This window comes from Thamnophis elegans, chromosome 14 (genome assembly GCF_009769535.1).
Source record: "Thamnophis elegans isolate rThaEle1 chromosome 14, rThaEle1.pri, whole genome shotgun sequence".
NCBI classification, from domain to species: domain Eukaryota; kingdom Metazoa; phylum Chordata; class Lepidosauria; order Squamata; family Colubridae; genus Thamnophis; species Thamnophis elegans.
In genome coordinates, this window is record NC_045554.1 from 48,499,373 (window position 1) to 48,525,660 (window position 26,288).

A 26,288-nucleotide genomic window follows, 5' to 3' on the forward strand; every position below is an offset into this window, starting at 1 on the left:
GCATTCACAACTTCTGGAGGCAACTTCTGTTCCACTGATTAATTGTTCTCACTGTCAGGAAATTTCTCCTTAATTCTAAGTTGCTTCTTTCAATTAGTTTCCACCCATTGCTTCTTTTTTCTACCCTCAGGTGCCTTGGAGAATAGTTTGACTCCCTCTTCTTTGGGGCAACCCCTGAGATATTGGAAGACTGCTATCATGTCTCCCCTAGTCCTTCTTTTCATTAAACTAGACATTCCCCGTTCCTGCAACCGTTCTTCATCGTTTTCTGTGTTTATGAAAATAATGTTAAAGCCACTATAGTATAAGTTAAATTTCCTTCGATTAAATATTAGACTATCTGTCTATGATCTATCTATCTGTCTCAGTCTGTCTATCATCTATCATCTATCTACTGTATTTCTATATCTGATTCTGTATCTATGTACCTACCTGCCTATTATGTAACGGACAAAGCCAAATAGATAGCAAGAGACAATGAAAAACAATAGATAAAGGCCCTTCCTGCAGTCTGAGATTCCTTCACACGCGAGGGATTGAATAATCTCTCCACTAACAACTCACATATAAGTTGATTTGTGCCATGCGCAAAATATCTCAAGTTGCACCCAAATATATCAGACCAAGAGTAAGCCAGCCCTGTTTCTTCTTTGATACCGGTGGCCACCCAAACCTGCGGGGGGGTGGGGAAGAATTGTAACTTTGAAAGCTAGTTTATTTGTTTTGTGTGTGTGTGTGTGTGTGTGTGTCTTTTGTTAACTTTGTTTGATTTCTCCCGGTGAGAGTGTTAGATTATTGCTCATTTGTGGATTTTCCCTTCCTTGGGCTAGAAACACCTTCCTGCACCTTTAAACATCTGTTTTAAAGGTTGCCCGTGATATTTTCAAAGGGCAAAATTTTTTAAAGTTTGTGTGCAGATTGAATTCAGACTTTTAAATTGGGTCCCTGTTGAGCAATCATTTCCAGACTTTCATTTCCTGTCCCCCATCCTGGGAAATTTGCAGTGATGTCACTGTGTCACCTAGCTTAGTTCTTTTTCCTCTCTTTAACTTCCTTTCTACGAGTGCGCTATGCCTTTGCAAGTGCGCCTTCTCTCAGTCTTCCTGCATTGAAATGCCGTCATTGGGCTTCCGTGCCTGATAAGATTAGGCCAGGAGTGAAAGGGCTTCCTCATGTCTTACGAAGGGAAAGGAGGAGGGGAGTAGCTTTCTCTGCGTGGAAGAGCGTTTTCCAGTCTGAATCAGGCAGTCATTTGCATGGAAGCCCTTGGATGGGATTTTTCTCCCCCTGACTCTATTCCCCTGGCACAGCTCCAGAGGTCTCTTCTGGCTTTCCCGCTGAACCAAAAGCATCCTCTTCCTTCTTTCAGCAGAAATGTTCTTGCTGAAAAAAACGCCCGGCCAGGTCGGGAGGTTGAAGAATGTGTCCACGGGCATATTTTTCTCGCCTTGAACAGCCAGCTATTTTGAGATTACAGGTGAATTGCTAAAAATGTAAAGAATCCCGAGTTAGAATCTTAAGAATCCTGGCTGGAGAATGTTGGTGCCACAAACCAGGGCCCCGTTCTGAGTTAAGCAAGGGGTTGGGGATTAGGAAAGGAGAATTGTGGGGTCCTGAAGACAAGGCATCAAAGAAACCCCCTGTAAGAGTTCCTGGAACCTCCCTGCTATCCTTGCAGCTTTCCAAATTTCTATAAAAATGACTTTAGCGGAGACCCACCAGAGTATGAGTATGAGTAGTTTATTTATATGCCGCCCTTTTCCCTGGGGGGACTCAGGGCGGCTCACAATCCAAAAGGAAAGGGGGGGGGGAAACAGACTTTTAACATATAAGACAATACATAATTAAAACGCAACATTCATACCATTCGGGCGGGTTACAATCTTTAGCCCCAGGCCTGACGGGATAGCCAGATTCCGAGGGCTGTGCGGAAGGTCTGGAGGGTGGTGAGGGTACGAAGCTCCACGGGGAGATCGTTCCACAGGGTCGGAGCTGCCACCGAGAAGGCTCTCCTCCGCGTGGTGGCCAGTCGGCATTGGCCGGCGGATGGGACTCGGAGGAGGCCTAATCGATGGGATCTAATTGGTCGAGTGGAGGTGATTGGCAGTAGGCGGTCTCTCAGAGGATGACGGGGGGGGGGGGGGCTTGCAGAATGCCAATTCTGAGGTCGCAGTCCGAAATCCAGACTTACCTGGCGGTGGAACTGCTGCTGGGGCAGGAAAATTACAAAACCAACACTCGTCCCCATAAGATTCCTTGCTTCAGTAGAGGCCGTTCTGTAAATATTCCTATTTCGGACACAGAGAAATGGGCCAAGGGAGGGACAGAAGGCTTGGGACCAAACCTCTTTCTCCTCCATACGGGGGGTGGGGGGGTTTGGCAAAGTCAGGGAATAGCCTGGCCAGAAGCGAAACGGATGTTGGGTTTCCCCCGAGTTCTCCATTTACAGAAGTTCTTTCTTGTTGGCAAAACTCCCTTTCCTTTCATTCCTGGTCTTTCGGATGATGCCACGGGCCACCGTCTTTTTCCTTTCAACGAAAGCCAGGGCATAGAAGGAGGTTTCTAAAGAATCGATTAAATAATAAAGGATTTGTCCCCTGGGGTTCGCCTGGAGAGTAATTTTTAAAAAAGGGCCCTGGGAAGCAGAAGACACCTGTCTTTCGCTGCAGATTTCTCCTGTTGCTTTCCAGGGATTTGCAGCTGGCGGCCCCTAACTTTAAGCTTCCAGCTTCTGTGGAGTTTCCCCTGGTCTCCACTCACCCTTTATCATGTCTGCTAAAGTGACTTCTATCTCAAGAGTTTTTAATTATTCTGCTTTCAAGGAATTGTTGCTTTTTAGTTCTTTTTATATTTGCTATCTTTTAAGGTTCATGGCTGCTGTTTTTATATACTCTGCATTATCCCTTTTTTTTTCTGCTGATAAGCCACTTAAAATTCTATTTGGAAGGGAAAGGAGAGGAGGAAGGAAGGAAGGAGAGAAGAAAGAGAAGAAAGGGGGGAAGGAAGGAGAGAAGGAAGGAGAGAAGGAAGGAGGGAATGTAGGAGAGAAGGAAGGGGGGAAGGAAGGAGGAAAGGAAGGGGGAAAGGAAGGAGAGAAGGAGAGAAGAAAAGAGGGAAGGAAGGAGGGGAGGAGGGAAGGAGAGAAGGAAAATTCTATTTGGAAAACTGTGTGTAAAAAAAAAAAAACCTTAACAAACCTTAACCCTTTAAAAGAAAAAGAGGTCAGTTGTGCCACTGGAAGGTCCAGAGCAAGCTGCCCCCCCCCTTCTAATTATCTTTTCGGTCCGTCTTCCAGCCGTCAGCCTGAGCCATTGAAGAAGGAGAAGGAGGCAACAACAACAACAACAACCACTCCTTCTCATTCCAAGAGAGCGGATGAGTGGAAGGACCCTTGGCGCCGATCAAAATCGCCCAAAAAGAAGCACGGCATGTCCGCTTCCCCCAGCCACGCGAGGAGGCGCCGGAAAGCCTCGGCTTCGTCGGCTTCCGGCTCAGGTTCTTCAAGGTATAAAGCTGGAGGATCCCCGGCTGTTTCTCCCGGGCGGCCTCTTGCAAAGAGAGACTGCAGTGCTGTCCCGTTCTACGCAGGGAGACGGCCGATGTCCCTTCAAAAGGTAGCTTTTAGAAAGAAGGAGAGGAAGGCCCCGGTCCCTCCCTCTGGCGGGATCTGAAAACGGTCTCTGGAGGAAAGAGAAGGGGAGGCGGGCCGTGCCTCTGCGTGAAACGAGGACAGGAAGCCGGGAGGTCTGTGGGAGATCTTCCGGGTGCTCAATTCCCTCTTCCTTCCCCTTCCAGGTCATCCTCCCGCTCCTCCTCCTACTCTGGATCAGGTTCTTCGCGATCACGTTCCAGATCGTCGTCCTACAGCTCCTACACTAGTCGCTCTTCCAGGCACAGCTCCTTCTCAGGCAGCCGGTCCAGGTATGGCTTCTCCCCCCCCTCAGCAGTCACCAGGGCAGTGCAGGAGTCCTGGGGTCGCTCCTCCCGTTTACAGGCCGTCACAACTAAGAGTAGTGAACATCCGAGTGTCCTAAGCCCCACCTAAAGGTCACCAGTACATCATGGGAGCCATGAAATCCTGAACAAAGAATTCATAGTTAAGAACATAGTAAAGAAAAGAAATACGTCAGTTTAGTTACTTTATTGGTATTTCATATTTCTTAGCCGCCAATCTCCCTCGAATTGTCTAGATGTGACCAGGAATGTGAGCAAGGATCTCTGAAAGGCCCAAACCCTGAATCCTGTTGTAGTTTCTGTAGGGTGTTTGGATCTCTCGTCCAGGCTTTGAGCTCCGGGCCGCTTCTCGAAGGCCAGAACAGGTTGGCGGGGAAGATTCCCGCCTCCGAAGAAGCCCATTCCAGGGCCTTATGGCTTAGAAATTGAGGAAATTTCCCAGCGGGCACAGTGCCAGCCGGGTTTATGTGTTGGCATTTGCAGCTGCACCTGTAGGTGATAAAAGGTGATGAAATCCTCGGGTTTAACCCGACACCCATTTTTTTTATCACAACAAAGTGACGAAACGGTTGAGTAAACGAACGATGACAGTCCTGTGACCCGCGTGAAATAGCAGGTTGAGTTGTTGAATTGCACAGATTGTTTATGGAGTCTCATGACCGTCATCAAATCCGGTGATGCTTTCAGCTGTCACTTACTCTCCCCCTCCCCCCCCCCCAATCTCAATCCACTCCTCCTCCGATTCTATGGAATTTTTCTCCAGCAACTCGAAGGTTTGAATTGTCTCCCTTTGGCCCAAGCGCAGATTTCTTTGCTCCTGCCAAGAATGGGGGGGGGGGGGGGGGGGGGAGACGGTTCTCAAATGGCGAGGCTGGGCGGGGGTCTCTGCACCATGAGGGGCATGCAGCCGCCTGGATCCCGCAGAGAAGAGAACCCCTCTCCCCCCTCCACTCCATGTTATGGTCCCAAACAGGGCAGCGCCCAGCTATATCTAAGCTAACAGTGGCACCCTATTGTAAATGGTTCCTTGGGTAGGAATGCAGGGTGAAAATCCGTCCATTTTCCCAAATTCCCCGTCCTTTTCCTACTCTCTGTCCCCCTTGCTGGCAAAGGGCGGCATTCGCAGTGGGATTAAGGCAGGAGGGCTCGTGGCGCAGGCATCCAGGTAGCAGCACCACCCCTGATTACTGGAAACTTTTGAGGTGTGTCCCTTGGTTTCGCCTCTTCTGGGATGTGCCACCCACATATTCAGTAACTTCCTGCCTGCCCTTCAAGAGCCGATTCCTCCGTGTCTGTCCTCATTGGCACGCAAGGCACGATGAAAGTGGAGAGTTGGTCCTCCTGACTTCCCTCCTGTAAGTTCCTAAGCACGGTGGTGTCGCACACCTCAACCGCGGTGAACATGCAGACCACAGTGTGTGTCTCTGGGCGACTCCCAAACCACTTGAGTAATGGATGGGTTGATTGTTTTAAAAGGAAATCAGAGTTTGCCCAGGGGATTTCTGGTTGGCTTGCTCTGACGTGCAGCTGGGGAATCCAGAGGAGGGGTTTTCGTGGATTCGTGGCACCTCTCTCCAACAACGAGGATTTAACTGATCTTCTAGATCAGTGTTTCTCAACCTTGGCCACTTGAAGATGTCCGGACTTCAACTCCCAGAATTCCCCAGCTGGGGAATTCTGGGAGTTGAAGTCCAGACATCTTCAAGTGGCCAAGGTTGAGAAACACTGTTCTAGATGAGTTTTCGGGGAGATCCCCTGCAAGAGAAGCACCAAGCATTGGCAGACCAGTCCAAGGACCATCGTTCAGTTGTCGGCCCAGAAGCCGATATTCTGCCAGGCGTCATTTGAGTAATCAAACATAAAAGCCGCCAAGGATTCGTTTCAACTCTGAGCTGCAAATTCTCTCCTGTACCTGCTGTTCACTCGCTTTACTTCTGCTCTGCTCTTTGTACAGAAGGGTAATGTAAGCCGTCCACCTCTCCCACCCGCCAGTCAAAACAGAGAATTCTCGGTGAACCGTGAACTCACCTTACCTAACATTCCAAAATTGTAAACATGAATCCTGGTTTGCTTATGCAAAATGTTTCTCACTCTTCCATAACCATTTTTTTCATCTCTTATTTTACAAAACATCTTAAGCATCCAACCTACTGCTCTCCCTTTCATGCTGTGGATTTAATTCAGTTGGCCAACTCGGCTGAAACTCCCCCCCCCCCACGGAGCCCTCCCAGTCAAGGAGCCTCCTGTGGATATCGAGATAGCTAACCCCCTTGCCTTTCCCGTCTCTGCAGGTCGCAGTCCTTCTCCTCTTCGCCGTCTCCTTCTCCCACGCCATCTCCACACAAGCCTCCTCCGAAAGTCAAAGGGGAATCTGCAGTCCTGGCTGGAAAGGGGTAAGGAAGGGGGTTCCTCGGGCCCTGGCTCTCTTCCCGTTCTCCAGGGAGGCCCCGCCGAGGACAGTCGGGATGGAAATAAAGCCGGCAGAATCCTTACGCCTTCCTCGGAACCCAGAATACAATCCTGCCCATTTCATCTCCGGAATGTGATTTTGGAGCTTGGGAACGGGCCAAGAGGGCAGCCTGAATGATGCAGCCTTGTGCCCTTCCGTGCCAGTTTCAGGAACGAGATGAGGCTGGGCGTTCATGTTGTAATTATATTTAGCTCTTGGAAAGGCATATTCATCCCTCCGGGAGAGTTATCAGCCTAAATCTTACAGTGGCCCAGCAGCCTTCTTGTCTTGTCGGACTTATGAAGAGTCCTTGGTCCAAGACGGGGTATTTGGCTAAAAGGATTTGAATCTGGTTGGCCAAATTTTTTTAATCATCCATTGCACTGTTTTTTTTTTCTTTCTTCCGGTTTTTGGGGTGCCACCTAAATTTTATTTGGCAGTTTCAAGGACCAACATTTCCTGTTGTAGTTCATAAAACAACAGATTTTCCAGATCCCTCTACAGTATATTTGTCTTCCTTATAGGGCAGGTTGCTTCAGTCCGTATACCAGAAAGAAGTCGGATAAAGGTTAACAGAGATGGCAACGTATCTGTTTTAACCTTGGTCACTAAATTTTGGGTTTTCTCACCCAATTTCTCTCTCTCTCTGCAAATTCTCTGCAGTGAAAAGATTGTGAAGAAACTACCTGCCCCACCAGCACCCCCACCGGTGGCAAAAGTTGCCCCCTCTGCCCCAGAGCCAGCCAAACCAGGGGACAACAGGGAGGCAAGACGGAAGGAGCGGCAAACGAGGACACCTCCCAGGAGGTAGGGGGGACGTTCTGGAGGGGGGGCTCCAGTGGGCAGGTCCTCCAATGGCCTTGTTGGAAGGACGGAGGCTCCTGCGGCTGCTTCACAGAAGGAGACGTGGGCTTTGGGGCTCCGCAGGGGGTCTCGGGAGCAAGGTGGGCTTGTTCCTGGCCCAGTTGGAGCCAGAGGGTCAGTTAGCCCTCATCTCTCATCAGCAAAAGTCTTTTAAAGGAAGGACCCCGATGGAGGTTGGTTTTCCCCACTGCCCTCCTTAGGAGTCCTTTAAAGCAGGGGGGGGGGGGTGTCTCCGACCTTGGCAACTGTAGGACTTGTGGACTTCAACTCCCAGAATTCCTCAGCCAGCAAAGCTTCAACAAGGAGTTGAAGCTGCCAAGGTTGGAGACCCCCACTTGAAACCTCCTTTCCATTTGCTCTGCGAGGCTGCAAACGCCCCCCCCCCTCCTAAGTGGTGGGATTCGTGAAAGACCCTTTGGGAAGCTTGCATTGGAAGAGCGTGTCGGTGCCTCCTCTGGCTGGGCTGGTCAGCTGTCCGCTTGTGCCCAAGGGCCTGGAAGGGCGTGTCCCTCGTGTCCACCCGCGGGAGCTGAAATGGGGATTCTCTCGGCTGCAGGCGGGCCGTCAGTTGCAGCGGCAGCGGCAGCAGCTACAGTGGTTCCAGCGGTTCCAGATCCTTGTCTCGGTCCCTCTCCCACTCTCGGTCCCGGTCCTCCTCGGCCTCGCTCTCCCCGTCCCCATCCGGGTCCAGGAAATCCAGGTAAGAGGCTTGGAGTTGGGACGCGCCAGTCAACCCCGCTTGGGGGTTTGGAGGCTCTCGCCCTCGAACCCCTCCGTCTCCGCTGGGTTCCCCCAGGGCGGTCGGGTTGGGTCAGAAGAGGGCGGGCCCTTTGCTGCATGTTGCGTGAAGCTCTCCGTGCCCTTGAGAGGAGGAAGGGGCCGTTAACGGTCTCTGCCCTCTTCTCCTCTCTTCTCCCGGCCGCCCCAGGTCTCTGAGCGTCAGCAGCGTCTCGTCTGCCTCCAGTGCCTCCTCCAGCAGCAGCTCCATCCGGAGCGCCGACTCAGAAGACATGTATGCGGATCTGGCCAGCCCGGTTTCTTCGGCTAGCTCCCGGTCCCCGACCCCAGCCCAGCAGAAGAAAGAAAGAGGTACGGCCTCCCCAGGTCCCTCCCCAGGGTCCACCACCACCACCACCCCTTTATAAGGAGCCGAGGTGGCGCAGTGGTTAAATGCAGCACTGCAGGCTACTTCAGCTGACTGCAGTTCTGCAGTTCGGCTGTTCAAATCTCACCAGCTCAAGGTTGACTCAGCCTTCCATCCTTCCGAGGTGGGTGAAATGAGGACCTGGATTGTTGTTGGGGGCGATATGCTGACTCTGTAAACCGCTTAGAGAGGGCTGAAAGCCCTATGAAGCGGTATATAAGTCTAACTGCTATTGCTATTGCTAGAGTGCTGTACTGCAGCCACTTCAGCTGACTGTTATCTGCAGTTCGGCTGTTCAAATCTCACCGGCTCAGGGTTGACTCAGCCTTCCATCCTTCCGAGGTGGGTGAAATGAGGACCCGGATTGTTGTTGGGGGCAATATGCTGACTCTGTAAACCGCTTAGAGGGGGCTGAAAACCCTATGAAGCGGTATATAAGTCTAACTGCTATTGCTATTTATTTGCAAAACTGACCAGCAGCCAGTGGTCCACGGATGACCCTTATGGAGGCTTCTTCCTCCTGAAGGGGCCTTGGCTGGATCACCTCCTTCACCCCATGGCCGGAAGGGCCCAGGAGATACCCCCGGTGTTGGGAAAGCCGCCTGTCTCTCGCCTGCAAAGGCCGTGGACCCAGCCCTGGGCAATCAAGATGGAGGGAGGAAGATAGAGAAAGATATAAATAAGATGAAAATAAGATTTTTGGTCTGTGCATGACGAGAATAAAAGATGCTTAATGTTGATACGACATCATCACTGGAAGATATTAAGGAGAAAAATGGAGAGTTTTATAACGTTTCAGTGCTCAATATATTATAACACTAAACCTAGGGAAATAATGTTAATGTGAGCCTGAAAGACGTGGCAAAAGAGGAACGGTGTGGCACAGAGATGTTTGTACCCAGACGACCCGCGGCAGAAGGAAAGATGGGGCGTTTATTTTTCTAATTGAAAAATAACGAAGCTCTAAAAACAAACAGGGGAGGGGGAGGCTGTCTGAGGCCTTTGGGGGAGGAAGTTCCCAAGAGATCTCCTAGGTGCAGATCAGTTCCCCCAATTCAAACACAAGGAAAGGCCAGCAATTCCATCCACCCCCTGGTTTAAAATGTTAGGATAACTTTTATAGGAAAGGAAACTGCCCCACGGGGCCCTGCGGCCGAAGCCCCTGCCTGTGGGGTAGGCCAGGCTCCCTCTGGGCGAGTCAGGGATGCAGAGGATGCACCGGAGCCTCTCCAGGGGTGCCACCTGCTGCCTGGCCCTGAACCCCCCCCCTGCCTTCCTCGCAGGAAAGGCCAAGAAAGAGAGCGGCCCGAAGGAGGAGAAACGGAAGCGGGACGTCCCAGCGCAGCCGGCCAAATCCGCCAAGCCAGCCTCAGGGGGGAAGTCTCAGCAGCCTCCCGCCCCTCACCCGCCCCCCCAGGCCCAGCCTGCTGGCTTCAGTGCCCACAAGGAAATCAAGCTCACCCTTTTAAACAAGGTAAGGGCCCAGATTCTCCCCTCCTCCTCCTCCTCCAGGTGGGGGGGAGGGAGGGCATCTGTGGAAAATCCTCTGAAGGGAAACCGGGACCCGGCCGAGGTCTGTCCGGGAACCCCTTGGGGGTCTCTAAGGGCTCAGCCTCTGCCCAGAGGTGGGCAAGGCAGGAAGAGGGCGGAGGGGTCTCTGACCCACTCAGGCCCTCAGAGTTTGCTCCTTCCATTGGGGGGGGGGGTTCCTCCTGATATGACGGACTTGTACATCAAAGGCAGCCTCCTGCGTTGAGTGGCATCTGCTCCCTTCACGGCCCAAAGTTGGAGTTAAGCGTAGTGGGTCTCTCTCGGGGAGGCCGCAGTGGGCAAGGGGGGTGGGCACCTCCAGAGCAAGCAAGGGCTTTGTCCCCATCCCTTTCCCCACCGCCTCCTCAGGGCCCTGATCCCTCCTCTCCTGCTTTCAGGCAGCTGACAAAAACAGCAGCCGGAAGAGGTACGAGCCCTCCGACAAGGACCGGCAGGCTTCTCCCCCCACCAAGAGGATCAACCTGTCTCCAGGTGAGGCAACTCGGTTGCAGGTTTCAGGACAACCCTCCCTCCCTTCCTTCCTTCCCCCCTTCCTTCCTTCCCCCCTTCCTTCCTTCCCCCTTCCTTCCTTCCTTCCTTCCTTTTCCTTCCTTTTCCTTCCTTCCTGCGTTCCTTTTCCTTCCTTCCTTCCTTTTCCTTCCTTCCTTTCTTCCTTATCCTTCCTTCCTTGCTGCCTTCTTTCCTTCCTTCCTGCCTTCCTTCCTTTTCCTTCCTTTTCCTTCCTTCCTTTCTTCCTTATCCTTCCTGCCTTCCTTTTCCTTCCTGCCTTCCTTCCTTTTCCTCCCTCCCTCCCTCCCTCCTTCCTTCCTTCCTTCCTTCGTTCCTTTTCCTTCCTTCCTTCCTTCCTTCCTTCCTTTCTTCCTTCCTTTCTTCCTTCCTTCCTTCCTTCCTTCCTTGTAGCAGCGTGCCTTCTGTTTGCTGTCCAGCTGCTCTTCTAGCTGCACTGTGAACCAGCTGCATTGTGCTCAGGGCAGAAATCTGGAGTCGGAAAAAGGGTGTGTGTGTGTGTGTGTGAAAGGAAGTGCAAGCCTTTGTCTGCAGCCATCCGCTTGCAAGCGGGTGAAGCAAGAGAAGCCGGGGGAGGGGGGGGCGTTGATGCCTCGTCGTCTTGAGAGCTCCAGGCTGCCCGTCTGGCTGTTCAGGAGGCCCATCATTTTGTCATCCCAAAAGCAGGCCGGGTGCAGCCCAAGTCAGCTCAGCTGCAGATCTCTCCCAGGGGGACGATGCCCTCGTGTTAGAGGATCAGCCGGCTTGCCTGGCAGCACTCGGCACCCGCTGTTGCTCATGCCACCTCAGGCACCGGCTTGGCCCCGAGCCCTGTTGCTAAAGCGGAGGCTTTCCTCCCGAGTGCCAAGCGCGGTGCCACATTCCTTTGGCTGATCTTGCCACCTGAGAAATGTGTTGTGTAAATCTAAAAAGAGTGGGAATGGAAAATCCCCAGTGCACATCACACCTCTGCCTTGAACTCTGGGCTTGTTCCCTCTCTCCCTCTCCCTCTCTCTCCCTCTCTCTCTCTCAGTTTCGGCCTCCCTCTCTCCCTGTGAGATAGGATTGATGGCCTACCTTACAGAGTTGTTGTAAAGACTGCTAAGAACGTAGCTCAAGTGCGGCTGGCATTTAAGCCACTACAAGATATTTTTTTTATTTTTTTATTTATTTATTTTTTTCTTGTTTTTTTTTTTTAATTTAATTTTTTTTTCTTCTGTAAATGTGTTTTTATTTTCCATTTTCATTTTCGTACAATCACATATATACTGTGCAGAACCGGGGCCATATAACATTAAACAATAAACACAGCCATTCCTCTTGTCAACAATACCCCCCAAAATAGAAACCCAATGTACCTCTTCGACCCTCCATACACCCTTTCTTTCGCCCCCCTCCAACTTTCCTTCTTCCCTCCATCATTCCCCTCTACCCTACTTCCCCTCCCCCTCTACCACACCTCTCTCCCAATACACTCCCTCCCTTCCTTCTCTCCCTCCCTCCCATCCTCTCTCCCACCCTCTCTACCCCTCTTTCTTCTTTCCCTCTACTCCCCCCTTCGGTGTATTTCTACTATCTGTTAATATATTCAGCTTGTCCTATTTTTACAGTGAAATTAAAGAGCAACAGCATACAAGTGCAGTCGCGTTATTTTAAAATCTAACACATACTATATCCCCCCTAACACCCCACCCCCCTTCCCCCCCCCGACTTCCCAGAGCCCGTAAACGGTATAGGTTTTTAACAAATACAGTCTAAAATATATTGAGACAAAGGAAATAAAAAAAAGAAGTTAATAACATCTCTGCATTGAACTCAGCTTCTTCTCTACCCCTGGCCTCTGCTGTTAGCCTGGATTTGTCTCCTTTCTGGGTTTCCTCCCCGTTCCCTCTTGCCCTCCTGCTGATGCCCCTAAAAGCCCCACCTGTGCCCAAGTGCCAGCTGGTCATTCTGTTTATGTCAATATGCCTTTGCCTCAGCCAGTTCCTCCAGAGAGGCAATGGGTAGAAGTAAGTAAGATCTTTATTACGATCAAAGACCAGCAATATACATATACCCTACAATGGGTAGAAGGAACGACCTTGAGAAACTGGAGGAAAAGCCGCTACCAGGGGGCCAGTCAGATAAAAGAAACCGGAGTCGGGAGCCAGAATTGTAACCTGGGAAAGCGTCGTGGCCAAGACCCTCCCTAGTTCTCACAAAGACCAAAGGGAGGGGATCTGGGACTCCTAACCCTACGGGAAAAGCAATCTCGGCTTGGATGGTTTCGGTTTCCTAGCCTGGTCTACCTCGAAGGGTCGGCGTCAGCCCCAGGCCCCTTGGCTAATTTTTCTTTCCACTCAGGTATTCGCGACAGGAAACTCGCCGGAAGGCTCTCCTCTCCTAAACAGGACCGTCAGCGGGGGCCCAACCCAAAGCCCTCCCCAGCGCAGGCTGACAAGTGAGTTCCGCTCCGTCTCCTCAGCCCAGGTTGCCCCACAGGCTCCACGGGGGCTGCCTGGCCAGGGTCTCCCAGACCTGGTCCCAAAGGGACAAAGAGCGTCTGCTCCTCTCTGCGGCCGGCCGGGAGCTTTGTCCAGACCGAGAAGGAGCCCGGCCGGAAAGCCTCCTGGGCCTTCCTTCGGGGGGGAATCCCCCAGGATGCCACTGTCCCACTTCAGGGTGCTGGGGAGGGCCTGAAGCAGCTCCAGGGGGCAACGGGATTTCGGCCCTGCTGGCCGGAGGGGGTTCTTAGTGGCCCCGTGAAAGAGAGACGGGCGAGGTTTCCTCCTCTGGGGAAGATTATTCCTAGTTGCAAAGGGAGCAGCCGATGACTTGGGGCATTGAAGAGTCTTCCTCGCCCCCTCTCTGACCCCTTTCATTGGGTGGAAGTTTCCCTGGGATGCCCAAACCCACCAAGGTTAGTTTGATAAGGAAATGCCCTTTTCCCCTCTTCTGCCAAAAGCCCAAATCAGGGCTTGCCTCTCTTTACCAACAGCCCTTGGCACCACACTGAGGACCGGGCTTTCAGTCCTTAAGCAAGCCATGGTGCGACCAGGCCTGATCTTACAATCTTTATTTTTTTATCGCAGTCGTTAAGTAAATAATGTGGTTGTTACGAGCGCCACTGGCTTGGCTGGTCAGAGGTCGGCTGGGAAGGTCACAAGTCACAACTGTGTGACTGCAAAAGGCTGCCGCCCTTGTGAGCCGGTTGCCAAGCACCCACGACGTGATCACACGATTGCGCTGGCGCTGGTGCGATGGTCATAACCGACGGCTCGCAAGTCACTATTTCCGAGGCCATCACAGCGTCATTACCGGAGGACCACCTGAGCTCCCTCCTTTCCCTGGCAGCCGCTGAGCAGCCTATTGAAGCCCCGCCTGGAGCAGCCGTGGCGTTTCTGAGCCTCAGCCTAGTCAGGGGCCGGTTGTGTCCCCGGTTTAGTTGCTTCGTGCTAAGCCATTGCGACATAGTGTGTCAGGTGAAGAAAATGTCTGAATGGGTGACATTCCCTTGCATTAGTCACAGTTACCTGGAGCCTCCGTTGGTTAATCGAGCCACGACCAGGTCAGTTGAAGCAAACTGTTTCCAGCAGTTTTGCTGCCCGCTGGCCAGGGACGCCGCAGGGCTGCAGGCTCCAGGCTCTGTCGATCCTCTGGGTTTGACTTCCTGAGCCTTCCGCCAGGCCCCTTTTCCCCCTCCGACTCTCGAAGGGGCAGTTGAGTTGCTTTTCCCACACGTGGAGAGGGAGGGGCTGGATCAGTGTTCCCCAACCTTGGAGGGATTAAGATGTCCGCCTTTAAGAATGGCCGGCTAGGGAATTCTGGGAGTTGAAGTTCAACTTTAAGAAAGGTGGAGTAGAGGGTAGGGGGCCACTGCAGTCCCTTCCCACTCTGTGGTTCTAAAGTCCACCACTCCTTCGGCAGGACCTGCTCGCTGGTGCAGCTTTACAGAATGACGGGCCCTCTGGTTCTCCCCCCCACCCCACCCTCCCTGCCTCTCCCCCACCGGCCCCAAAGGCTGCCTTTGCTCTCTTTCAGGAAGCGCCCACTCTCCCCTCCGTCGAAGAGCTCCAGCAAGGTCACGAGCATCCCAGGCAAAGCGGCTGAGCCAGCCCCTCCAGCTGCCCCCGCCAAATCGGGCAAGTCCAGCACGTTGTCGCGAAGGGAGGAGCTCCTGAAGCAGCTGAAGGCCGTGGAAGACGCCATCGCTCGGAAGCGGGCCAAGATCCCCGGGAAAGTATAGTGGAGCGTTGGGTCCAGCCCAGATTAAGAGACTCTGCGCCTGTGGTTTTATACATAGCGTACAAAACAGCCACGTCGGATTTTGCAGTTCTGTTTCATTTTGGCTGTGGTCCTTTTTTTAAAAACAAAAAACAACAACAAATTGGATAATTTTTGTCAGCTGGAATCCACCCGTGCCCAGTTCCTGTGTGAGAGAGGGTCCCCTTCTCCTCCCCCCACTCCCGGATTGCCTCTCTCACCCAGGTGCTGCTGGCCTCGGGCACAAGTGTTCGCCGCGGTCGTGTTCCTGGTCCTCATGGGCTCTTCACCGCAGCCTTGTCCGATGCCATCTCTTCCTCCTCCTCTTCCTCCTCCTCTTCCTCCTCCTCCTCCTCCTCCCCCACCCACCTCTTTGCTAGCTATGAGTTGCAACCCCCTAGTTAGCCAGCGCTACGTGTCGGGTGTCGTCAGCCGTGCCCTTCCGCGCACGTGTAAGGAGAGAGCCCTCAAAGGCCGTCACCAGCGGACGCTCTCCACTCCGCCCCCTCTCCCCGTCCTTCCCCCCCTCCCACCCCCAGCTGCATAGAGACCCGTGATGAGAAAATTCCATGTCTCCTTTATTTTAACCAAAAGATTGTTTTAGTTGATTTAAAACCAGAGGAGAGGAAAAAAACAAAAGATATCGTCAGGATGTATGTCTAATAAGGAGGGAGGATTTTTTTTTCTTTTTTTTTTTCCTTTTTTTGAGGGGTTATGCTGAAAATAAAGTATTTTGATAAACATCTTCTTTCTTTGATCTTGTTGTGTCTTGGGGTACCAGATTGGGTTGGGGGCAATTCAAACGGGAGAGAGTCTAGAAGGGTATTTGATGGGGTTTTGTTTTTCAGCCAGCCCCTTAAAAGTCTTTCCGGAACAGATTTTAAAAAAATAAAGTTCATGTAATCTTAATTTCTGTCTAATTGGCAACTGAGCGTTGCGGGGTCTTCTGATTTTGGAATTCTTTTCAGCTCTTTCTTCCGGGGGGATTTTAATTACTTCCTGCCTTTATAGGCGATCAGAAAATACACCTCAACATCAAAGTCTATACTTAAAAGTCCCATTGAGATTTGGGTGCCCTTAGCTGGTGTTTTTTAAATTTGGGGAAAATCTGGATTTTCATCTTAATCCGTTGCCTCTCCCTCCGGTTGATGCCTCTATTTTGGTTTTGGAATTCCAGAAAGGAAAGCCAAATTAGTAAGGAAGGGGCTTCTGGAATTCCTGTTTAAAGAGGTCTTGGAATCCACTTGGGTGAGATAGCATCTCTTTAGCTCTGTAAAATGCTCTCTCTCAGTGGTGGCTTAACAACGTAATTGTGGCCCACGTGAGCTTAGCGGGACACAATGACCTGACGTCACAAGCACATGTGTCATGCGAATCCCAGCCGGAGCGTCTCTAAACTGGTTTTTGCCAGTGTTCCCCTACAGACAGCTGGAACACCCCCCCCCCCCAGCAAAGGGGTAGAAGGTCTCCTTCTGAAGAGGCCCAAACGGTCTCTTCCAGTCCAGAGAGGTCAGCAAGGAAGGCTCAGGAGCCACGAAAAGCCCAGCGGCTCCCGTTGGCCTTCGTGTTTGCTGAGTGTCTCACCGCAGCGGCTGCGGAGCCCAGCTCCGTCCGCATGAATCCCCCAGCGGCCTCCATGCAAAAAAGCCCAGTTCCAGAGGTTGAGCAATTGCCCAGAGATTTCTTTTTCACACCTGTTGCAATGCCGCTTTCCCCAGAGACGCAGGAGGGTGGCCCCCACGTGCTCGGTGCCCCAGGCCACCTGAGGGCAAGCCGGGTCTTCTGAGCCCATGCAGGTCGAAGATCGAGCGTCAGAAGATTCTGACCGGCTCAAGGTTGAGTCAGCCTCCCGTCCTTCCCAGGTGGGTAAAATGAGGACCCAGATTGTGGGGGACGGAAGCCGACTCTGTAAACTGCTTAGAGAGGGCTGGAAAGCCCTGGGAAAGCGCTATATAAATCTAAGGGCTACTGCTTGTGAGGTGGGCTGGGCTAAGGACAAGAGGAAAGCAACTAATAATTACATTCCTGGTGATTAATAAAGTATGAATAAATAAATCACGAGGCGATTTTGCTACATTATTTGTCAGATTAGCCCGCAAGAGAGACAAGACATGAGCCAAACACAGGGCCTCCAAAACTCTTTGCGGCGAGATTTGAACTCATGGCAGTGGGCAGAGTTATCCTGCAATACTGCATTCTAATAGGAAGGAAGGAAGGAAGGAAGGAAGGAAGGAAGGAAGGAAGGAAGGAAGGAAGGAAGGAAGGAGGGAAGGGAAATAGCAATAGCCCTTAGACTTATATGCCGCTCCACAGTGGTTCCCAGGCCTCTCTAAGCAGTTTACAGAGTCGGTCTCTGGCCCCCAACAATCTGGGTCCTCATTTTATCCACCTCGGAAGGACGGGAGGCTGAGTCAACCAAGTTTATTGTTGGGTCAATCAGAAGAGGAAGGTGTGTTGGATATGTTCACTGCCTTGAGGATAATAAAGGGAGGAAAGGAACGAAGGGAGAGAGGGAAGAAAGGAAAGGAAAGAAAAGATCTGGTGAGTCCCCTTCGGGGGAAAAGGACAACATATAAATATAATAAAATGAAATGAAAAATGAAATGGTGATAATCCTTGCAGAAGAACCGTATTGGACATTGGTAGCCAAAACTCAGGAGTCAGGAAGAAGCTTTTCCTATTTAAAAAAAAAAATGATTAAAAGGCAGAAGCTTTTATTCACCAAATACATCAGTTGGTAAAGCTGCTGCCAGACGCCTTCTGGTTAAGATCAGCAGAGCCTGGAATAAACTGGCAGGGTAATTAGGGGGCTTGGATCCCATCCAGGGTCTTCGAAGGCCAAGGGCTGCTGGATGCACTTCGCATGGGTCCCATCCAGGAATTCTGCAGCCATTCCTGGAAACTCCCCCCCCAGCTTTCCTGGACAAGCGTCCGCAGAGCCAGATGTGCCTGGAGGGAGGAGATCCCGGGGAGGAGCCCCCAGGAGAATCCTCAGCACAGCTGCTCCGGAGAAGCCATTCAGGTCATTCCTCAACCTGGAGTTCTTGATGGAGTTCCTGGGACTCCAATGCCCCTAATTCCCAGCCAGTTTGGGTGGGGAGAGAGTCGGTTAGGGCAGGGTGGCCTGGGAAGATGTCCCAATGCAACCTAGCCACCTCCTCTTGGCCTGGCAGCCCAGCTCCTCTTGTCTCACCCACCCACCCACCCACCCATGGCCCTGGCGACTGTTGGGGTCCTTTGGCAAAGTCTCTTCCTGCTCCCTCCGTCCCCCCCTGGTGGGGCAGAATGACGCTCTCCAAGCCACGTGGAGGGGTTTTCCCTGCAGTGGGCAGGTAGCAGCTTGTCATGTGCTTGGGAGGGAATGACACACGCAGACACACACAAACACACACAAAAGATAATGACAGGAGAGAGAGAGACAAAGCGAACGTGTGTAGCCGGTTTTCAGAGGTCCCATGACCCGTTGGACACCTGCTCTGCCTTTTCACCCAGTTTCAACATCCCCGCGACCCAGTTAACCCCTTCGGCCTCTGCCACTCACGCGCGCCTCCTCTAGCTGCCAACATCAGGACCAGGCAGAGAGGGAAGGTTGCCGGCAACGTACTCAGCCGAGGAGGCCATCCTGCCAGGCACGAGGGAGGGGGCACATGAAGCGCTGCCCCCACCCCCAGCAGCCTTCCGCCAGGCAGTGGCTCTCTTTGAAATCAGGGAAAGTTCAGAGTGGGCAGAAGCGGGCTTGGCAGGCTCTCTCATTCGTGGCATGAGCTGGTCCTGGCACAGCCCCTGGCAGAGGATGCCGTAATTGGGCTCTTTCTAGCAGAGCGATTGGTGAACCTGCAAATCTGCCTCTCGCATGGGGGGGGCTGTTCAGCCTGGGATTTGTCCAGGCAGCATCACCCACAGGCCAGAGACCCCTTGGCGGGAGTTTGCAGCTCCTGGACTCTGTTCACAGATGGCTTCAGACATCACGCTCACAGAATAAGAGAATTGGAAGGGGACCTTGGAGGTAACAGTAACTGAGTTGGAAGGGGACCTTGGAGGTCATCTAGTCCAACCCCCTGCTCAGGCAGGAGGCCCTATATTACGTCGGAGAAATATCTGCCCGATCTCTTCTTCTAAGCCTCCAGTGATGGCGCACCCACAACTTCTGGAGGCAACTTCTGTTCCACTGTCAATTTCTTTGTAGTTCTAGGATGGTTCTCTCCTTGATTGGTTTCCACCTGTTGTTCCTTGTCCTGCCTTCAGGCGCTAAGGGATGGTTTCCTCTCCTCCTTTCTCCTTCTCCGTTGTGGGAAAAAGAAAAGACGTTTTCCTCCTCCTCCTCCTCCTCCTCTTCCTCCTCCCCATTGCCTGGGGAAGAGCCCATTTCTACCCAGTGGGGCAGATTCAGCAAAGGAGAGATCGGAGCATTCCTGGCGGATGATTGTCCCGTCATTTCCCGGGGGATTCCCTGCTCCGGCCAAGGATTTTGCTCCTTTCTGGTTCTAAGCTCCCTCGCTTTGCCAAACCAGAATGGCCGATTCACCCATCATTTCCAAGCCATCAACCCCCATGTTGGGTCAGAGTGAAAACCCCCTGTGGGGCGTTGAGGGATTCTCCTGTCCCAGCCTTCCTTAGCCAGCTTTGGATGTTAGCCGTGTTCTTGGGGATAACATGTCAGCTTGGCCACCGCTCAGCGGACTGGAGAGCTTCCCACTCCCTTTCCTTTCCTTCCTTACCTTCAGCCCACAAAACCTTCTTGAAACAGGAAGTCCACTTTAGTGCATTTTATTCAAATTCTTCCCTTCTTCCTGGTCAAGCTGAGCCAGCTCACCTCTTCCCAAGCGAAGGAACTGAGGCTCAGTAGCCTTGAGTGGATTTTGCTCCCAAGCCTTTATCGTCGTTGGCCTAACCATCTCCCTTACGCGTCCCAGGGGGAAGGAAGGGAACCATTTTTGGGAGGGAGCAGTTTGGAGAGATTTCCTCTCGTCCCTTCCTTTCAAGACCTCAGAGGGGAGCCTCCGTTCCTTCTGCTTGGCCCCCAAGAGAGTCTATGCCTCCACTAAGAGACTAGTCGAGGGGAAACATCAAAGGAATCTTCTGCAGAGACTTGGAAACGGGCTCCCACCCCCTTGGGAATGAACAGGCTGTCAAGGGATTCGGACCCTCACCTCTCTCCAGGCCTTCCGAAAAGCCGTCAAAACCTGGCTTTGCCGGCAGGCCTGGGGGTGATGAGTTCCCTCCCCTCTCGACATGTATGGTTGTGCGACTGTTGTTTACTTTTATTATTTGTATTTTGTTTTTATGTTCCCCTTTTTCCCCCTTGAATTGTTCGCCGCCCTGAGTCCTCCCAGAGAAGGGCGGCATACACATAATAAAATTCTACTCTATTCTATTCTATTCTAAATCCAACAAACACTTTTAATTTGCCCTTTGCGTTGTTGCTTTTGGGGATGGGTGGAAACTACCAAAAAGTGTTAGTCTTAAACATGAGCTACAACACAAATCCCTTTACAGGGAAATCTACAGTTGGGGGAAAAAAAACTCTGGATGTTTCCTGCTTCTCCCTTGTTCCCAATTCCATCCTTTTTCCTGCTTCCTTTCTTCTTCTTCTTTTTTTCTAGCGAGTCTCTGTTGCTAAATACCCTGGTGCTTTCCATTCCACTTCCTTTTTTGCCCTATAGAGTAGATTCTCCCTGGTCCTCAGGGGCTCCGGGAGATCTGCTCACAGCTTTGTAACCATCCAATCTATTCAAATCTCAGGGGAGGTTCTCCCCACTCCCCCTATGTCTGTTTCAAATTGTGACTTAATAGAATAGAATAGAAAATAGAATAGAATAGAGCAGAGCAGAGCAAAGCAGAGCAAAACAGAACAGAACAGAATAGAATAGAACAACAGAGTTGGAAGGGACCTTGGAGGTCTTCTAGTCCAACCCCCTGGCTAGGTTGATTCCTAAATGAGGTTTATTTCCAATATTGAATTCGGTACATCGCTTCATTGCAAAATATGGAGGCTTTTGAGTTTCACAGAAGTCTTGGGTTGGGGGGAGGCTGAGACAGAAATCTCGTCAAACCAACAGTCTCCTTGAATCTCCTTCCATTGTGAGCTGCCTTTGTAGCCCATCACACGTCTCGTGCACTTCCTCTCCCTCTGGGGAAGTTGTCCGCAGAGCACCCCAACAGAAGTCTGGGGCAACTTGAGACAGAAACACCCCTTTGCCCCCAGGATAAGCCAAGATTAAATAGAAACTAAAATAGCAAGTTAATTCGTTTTCTGTAAGGAACTAAAGGTGGGGTTCCAACCTCAACAACTTTAAGACTTGTGTACATTTGAGACCGTAAATATTATTTGAAGATGTAGATGTTAAAACACTTGTAACCAAACGACATGCTGCATGTGATGATGGTTTTTTCTTTTTTCTTTCTTTTTTGTTTGTGCTTTTTCCTTTTTTTTTTTTATCCTAGGTTATAGTGGTGTCTATTAAATATATAACAGAGAGATACGGGGTGTGTGTATGGGGGGAAATGTAGTAGGGATGGACTGCCACAGGCAGGGGAATAAGAAACGATACGAAATTATAATCTATTAAATGAAACAATGAATGTATAAGAATGATAAAGGTTAAAACACCTGTAATCAAATGACATACTGCATGGGATGATGGGCTTTGTCTTTCTTTATTTTTGTGTGTTTTTTTTCCCTCTGCCTTTCTTTTTCTATTGTTATGTGATTATGTTGTCTATGTAACAAAAATAAAAAAATTTCTATTAAAAAAAAAAAGACTTGTGTACTTCAGCTTCTGGAAATTGGACTCTGAGAAATAAAAACATGTCCTTTTTAAAAAAAATAAAAATAAAGTATTGGAAGAGTAGAAAGCCAATAAGGTTTTTTTTTTTTTTTTTAAGGAAGCCACTAAACCTGGTTAGGTTCCGTGTTAGCCATCCAGTAAAAGTGAGAAACTCGCAAGAGTGATTGCATAGGCCAAGGAGGAAATAGTACACTCAACTATTTCCCCAAAGGGGGGAGGGAAAAAAAACTTGGAGTTTCCAGACAGGTAACATCTCTGGGTATATAACAGGAGGCAGGTATGAAGGTGTCTCAGATCCACCCTGCAACGGACTTCTCCACTCGGAGCGGCAGCTGAGAAACCGAAAAGGGACTCCGAGCATCCTTCTCTGCCTCTTTCCCGACAACTCAGCCGAGATGGTAAGAAGGCAGCCTCTGCCACCACCAGGTGTGCGAAGGAAATGCCTCGGGGCCAGTCAGACACCTGGCCAGGGACTCTGGGCAATTAGCCAGCAAAGGCAGCAAGGAGCGGATGGCCTCTGGGTCTGCCCACCTGCCGGTGGCGTGGCAGGTGCTCAGATGTGCTTCAAGCACTCGGCACATGCTCAACTCCAGGGGCGGCTAAGGCACCGAGGGCTGCGGGCGCAGAGGGCAGTGGAAACGGGAGGCAGAGTCTTCAGAGAGGAGGCAGCTCCTCCTTCTCCTTCTTCATCCGTCGCTCTCGGGAAGCAGCCTTTCGAAAGGCAGAGCATCTCACTTTGCCAGCCGCCTAAAACTCAGGTTGACGCTATTTGGCCACAAAAATATCTTGGCTTCTTTTCAGTTGCCAAACAATGTTATGGTTGCTTGGCACAAAAGGAAGCAGCAGAGGCTATTCTCTAGAGAGTGCCAAGGGCAGAGGCTTCCTGGAATGCCTTCCCTTCACATGTGGATAAGAAAATGTCTTTTAAATTCATTGGGTTTGGAGGGTTCTCAACCTCCCACTGGAGAGAGAATCTTTGGGGTTTAATTCCTGACCCCAAAGCTCAGGGAATGGGGATCAATCAAGCAACAGTTGGTCCACTCAGAGGTGGCAAATGCTCCTCTCTGTTATACACTTGATAGTCCAAAAAGTGCTTTTCCCTTGAGAACGGAAGAAGCTTCTTGTATGAGAAGGAATTTTCAAGGAAAAAACCCAAGAAATTCTAATTGTCTTTTGGAGAGGGGGAAAAAAAACACCTTTGGGACAACCATGATCTGGATGGACTCTCCGTTGACCTGATAAAGAAATAACCTCTCACTAATCCTGAATGAGGTTCTGCTGGGGGAAAGGAAAGAGCCGAGGTGGCTCAGTGGTTAAATGCAGCACTGCAGGCTACTTCAGCTGATTGCAGTTCGGCTGTTCAAATCTCACCGGCTCAAGGTTGACTCAGCCTTCCATCCTTCCGAGGTGGGTAAAATGAGGAGCCGGATTGTTGTTGGGGGCGATATGCTGACTCTGTAAACCGCTTAGAGAGGGTTGAAAGCCCTATGAAGCGGTATATAAGTCTAACTGCTATAGATAGATAGATAGATAGATAGATAGATAGATAGATAGATAGATAGATAGATAGATAGATAGAGAAATAGAAATAGAAATAGAAATAGAAATAGAAATAGAAATAGAAATAGAAATAGAAATAGAAATAGAAATAGAAATAGAAATAGAAATAGAAATAGAATTAGGTAGGTAGGTAGGTAGGTAGGTAGGTAGGTAGGTAGATTAGATGATCAATGATAGATGATAGATAGATAGATAGATAGATAGATAGATAGATAGATAGATAGATAGATAGATAGATAGATAGATAGAGCCAAGGTGGCGCAGTGGTTAAATGCAGCACTGCGGGCTACTTCAGCTGACTGCTATCTGCAGTTCAGCGGTTCAAATCTCACCGGCTCAGGGTTGACTCAGCCTTCCATCCTTCCGAGGTGGGTAAAATGAGGACCCGGATTGTTGTTGGGGGCGATATGCTGACTCTGTAAACCGCTTAGAGAGAGCCGAAAGCCCTATGAAGCGGTATATAAGTCTAACTGCTATTGCTATTGCTATTAAGGAGTAGGGGAAAGTGGAAGATCCCAGAGCCTCCCTTAACCTCCCTTCTGCTCCCTCCAGTGGTCCCTCCTGGTCGTCCTTCTGTGCCTCGCCTGGGCAGATGCCAAGCACAGGGAGTGCTTCACCGCGGAGGAACTGGGGAACGACCCGATCCCGGTGCAGTTTCGGAACTGGGTCTCCTTGTTGGGACAGCAAGACTGCGTGCAGCTGGTCCCTTTCCTGCAGGATGAGCAGGGCAGCCGCCCATGGGCACGGAGGCACCACGGCCACAGCTGCCCCGGCCTGAAGGTCCAGGACATGCAGAGCGGCGAACTGCACAAGCGCTCCATCTCTCCCTGGACATACTAGTAAGGGCCTTGCGTCACGGAGGAGGGGGAGGCAGCTGGGGAACTGGGAAGCCATGGGGTGATGTTGGAAAGGCAGGGGACAAACTGGGATTGCCCTCCATCTGCTCCTCCTTGGTCCAGCCCAGACCTTTCCCCTTTCCTGGTTGGGGTGCCATCCAAGTGTCTCTAAAGACCTTCACAAGGGATGGTTGCTAAGAATCCCTGGGTTCACCACCCCATTTCCAGAGGCCAACAACGCCCGGGATGGCTTGGCCCTCTTGGGTGATGGAATCGGTTCCACCACAAAACCGCGGACGACAAAATCGCGGTCGACGAAAGTGCGTATGTGACGTCATCACAGCGCGACGAAAAAGATCGAAAAATGTAAAAATAAAGCGAAAACCTTACCCTAACCCCCCCAAACCTAACCCTAAACCTAACCCTTAACCTAACCTAACCTAACCCTAACCTAACCCTAACCTAACCCTTAACCTAACGAAAAACCTAACGCTAACCCTTAACCTAACGCTAAACGTAACCCTAACGCTCCAAACCTAACCCTAACCCTTAACCTAACCCTAACCCTAACCCTTAACCTAACGCTTACCTTTATGTGAATCGGCTTGCTGTAATTTAATTTTTATTTCAATTTTTCGATCTTTTTCATCGCGTTGTGATGACGTCACATACGCGATTTTGTCGACCGCGCTTTTGTGGAACGCGCTTTTGACGGGTCACGGATGGAATCTCCTTGGGGATCTCGTGGCTCAGGACGGAGAAAGATTAACAGATTGACAGAGTTGGAAGGGATCTTGTAGGTCAACTACTCTAAGCCTCCACCTAAGCAGGAGACCCTACATCATGTCACCAAGAGGAGCGTTGCCTCCTCCTGGGATGTTGGGGGACAAACGAGTCCTCCCTTTCCCAAGCGGTTGGCCTGATCCAGCAGTGCATAGGTCTTCCCACCAGACAGGGGCTCTCTTGCACATCCTCCCCCCCACAAAGCTTCTCCAGCCTTCTTCGCCTTCCTTCTCCGGTTCCCACTTCTCAGCAAAGAGTCCCCAGGATTCCTTGGGCAGGGGAGGGGAGACATGGCGGCTTCTAACCCCCCCTTCCTCTTCCTCTGTTCCACAGCATCGATGAAGATGAAGACCGGTACCCCCGCCAGCTGGCCTTCGCCAGGTGCAGCTGCAAAGGCTGCATCAATAGCAAGGATGGCCAGGAGACCACCGACCTCAACTCGGTGGAGGTCTTCCAGCGAACCACGGTCTTTCGCCGGAAGGCCTGCCCGCACAACGGCGGCAGCGTGGAGAAGTTCACCTTCGAGAAGGATTACATCAACGTGCCCGTGGCCTGCACCTGTGCCGTCCCGCAATACAGCAGCTGAGCAGAACCCTAGGCTGGTCCTGGGGGCTTCGGTCCGCGTCCCTCATCCCTCCAGCGTCATCCGGAATAGTTGTGTTTGTTTTAAAGCATTGGTGCTTAGCAGCCGGTGGCTGAGACATCCTTCCTCTGGAGAGGACGAGTGGAGGCCTGGACCCCCTTCCCCTCCCCTCGAGGGGCCACCCAGCCAGAAGCTCCTTAAAAAGCCTTTGTTAAGATGAAAAGGATTTATTTTATTATTTATTTGTATTTATGTTAACGTATTTTTCAGATGTTCAAATGCTCCAAGTTATTATATTTATTACTCCTGAGGAAAGTTGGGCCGATTTGCAGAAGCCGCCTTCCCTACACCTTTGTGTCCCTTTTGGGGGGGCCAGTATTCTTAGTGGTCCCAGGGCCACCCCAGCACCCCAACATTCTGGCACTAAGGCCGGGCTAGCCCTGATCTGCCTCCTGGTGCACGGTGAGAGGTCCTGCAGGGCTCCTTCACAGGAGAGAGATGTTGGATGTGTCTCACAGCGTGGATGTGAGGTTCGGCCTTCATTTTACCCCTAAGGTGGACTGGGACATGGCTGGCTCCCCCCCCCTCCCAAGCCCCCAGGGGCTGCTATGGCTGGACTGAAGCAGGCCCCTTCCTTATATTGCCCCAGGTGGCTCTCTAGTCCGAGCTTCACAGATGCTCAGACAAGAGACCCCCCCCATTTATTTCCTTGTTCCAATGACCTTTGCTCTCCTCTTGTATTACAAAGTGATTTAAATTATTGGATTATTTATATGTATTTATTGTAATGTGATACAATATTTATTGTTCCTGGGGGTTGCACTCCCTGCATTAATAAAGATTTTATTTCTGTACTGAAAACAGCTGATTCAGGTGGCTTTATTCCTAACAGGGGAGCAGGGCTGATCATTTCAGAGAGAAGTGGCAGCTCTTGGTCCCCCCCTCTTCCTCAAAGACACCAAGGCTGGGGGGGGGTTTGTGATTTTGGGGTTGTTTTGATCATGGCAACTATGATGATTTGAAGAGCCGAGGTGGCGCAGTGGCTAGA

The 26,288-nt window shown here is 51.1% G+C and overlaps 2 protein-coding genes across 2 annotated transcripts in view; both read left to right on the top strand.

Annotated features, from left to right (window-relative positions):
- Nucleotides 1–15,433, top strand: part of ZC3H18 (zinc finger CCCH-type containing 18) — a 37,954-nt gene extending 22,521 nt beyond the window's left edge. The window contains exons 10-19 of the mRNA XM_032230707.1: nucleotides 3,296–3,505; nucleotides 3,796–3,921; nucleotides 6,246–6,347; nucleotides 7,067–7,210; nucleotides 7,824–7,967; nucleotides 8,196–8,356; nucleotides 9,695–9,885; nucleotides 10,340–10,433; nucleotides 12,792–12,888; nucleotides 14,469–15,433. Of these exons, the coding sequence (XP_032086598.1) occupies nucleotides 3,296–3,505; nucleotides 3,796–3,921; nucleotides 6,246–6,347; nucleotides 7,067–7,210; nucleotides 7,824–7,967; nucleotides 8,196–8,356; nucleotides 9,695–9,885; nucleotides 10,340–10,433; nucleotides 12,792–12,888; nucleotides 14,469–14,673 (1,474 nt within the window). The 3' untranslated portion in view covers nucleotides 14,674–15,433. The remainder of the gene's footprint in view (nucleotides 1–3,295; nucleotides 3,506–3,795; nucleotides 3,922–6,245; nucleotides 6,348–7,066; nucleotides 7,211–7,823; nucleotides 7,968–8,195; nucleotides 8,357–9,694; nucleotides 9,886–10,339; nucleotides 10,434–12,791; nucleotides 12,889–14,468) is intronic.
- A 1,047-nt stretch (nucleotides 15,434–16,480) lies between these two features.
- IL17C (interleukin 17C) lies at nucleotides 16,481–25,243 on the top strand. Its single transcript, XM_032231156.1, has 3 exons — nucleotides 16,481–16,525; nucleotides 23,591–23,877; nucleotides 24,991–25,243. Exons 1-3 carry the CDS (start codon nucleotides 16,481–16,483, stop codon nucleotides 25,241–25,243), a joined length of 585 nt encoding a protein of 194 aa, XP_032087047.1.
- Nucleotides 25,244–26,288: the final 1,045 nt, after the last annotated feature.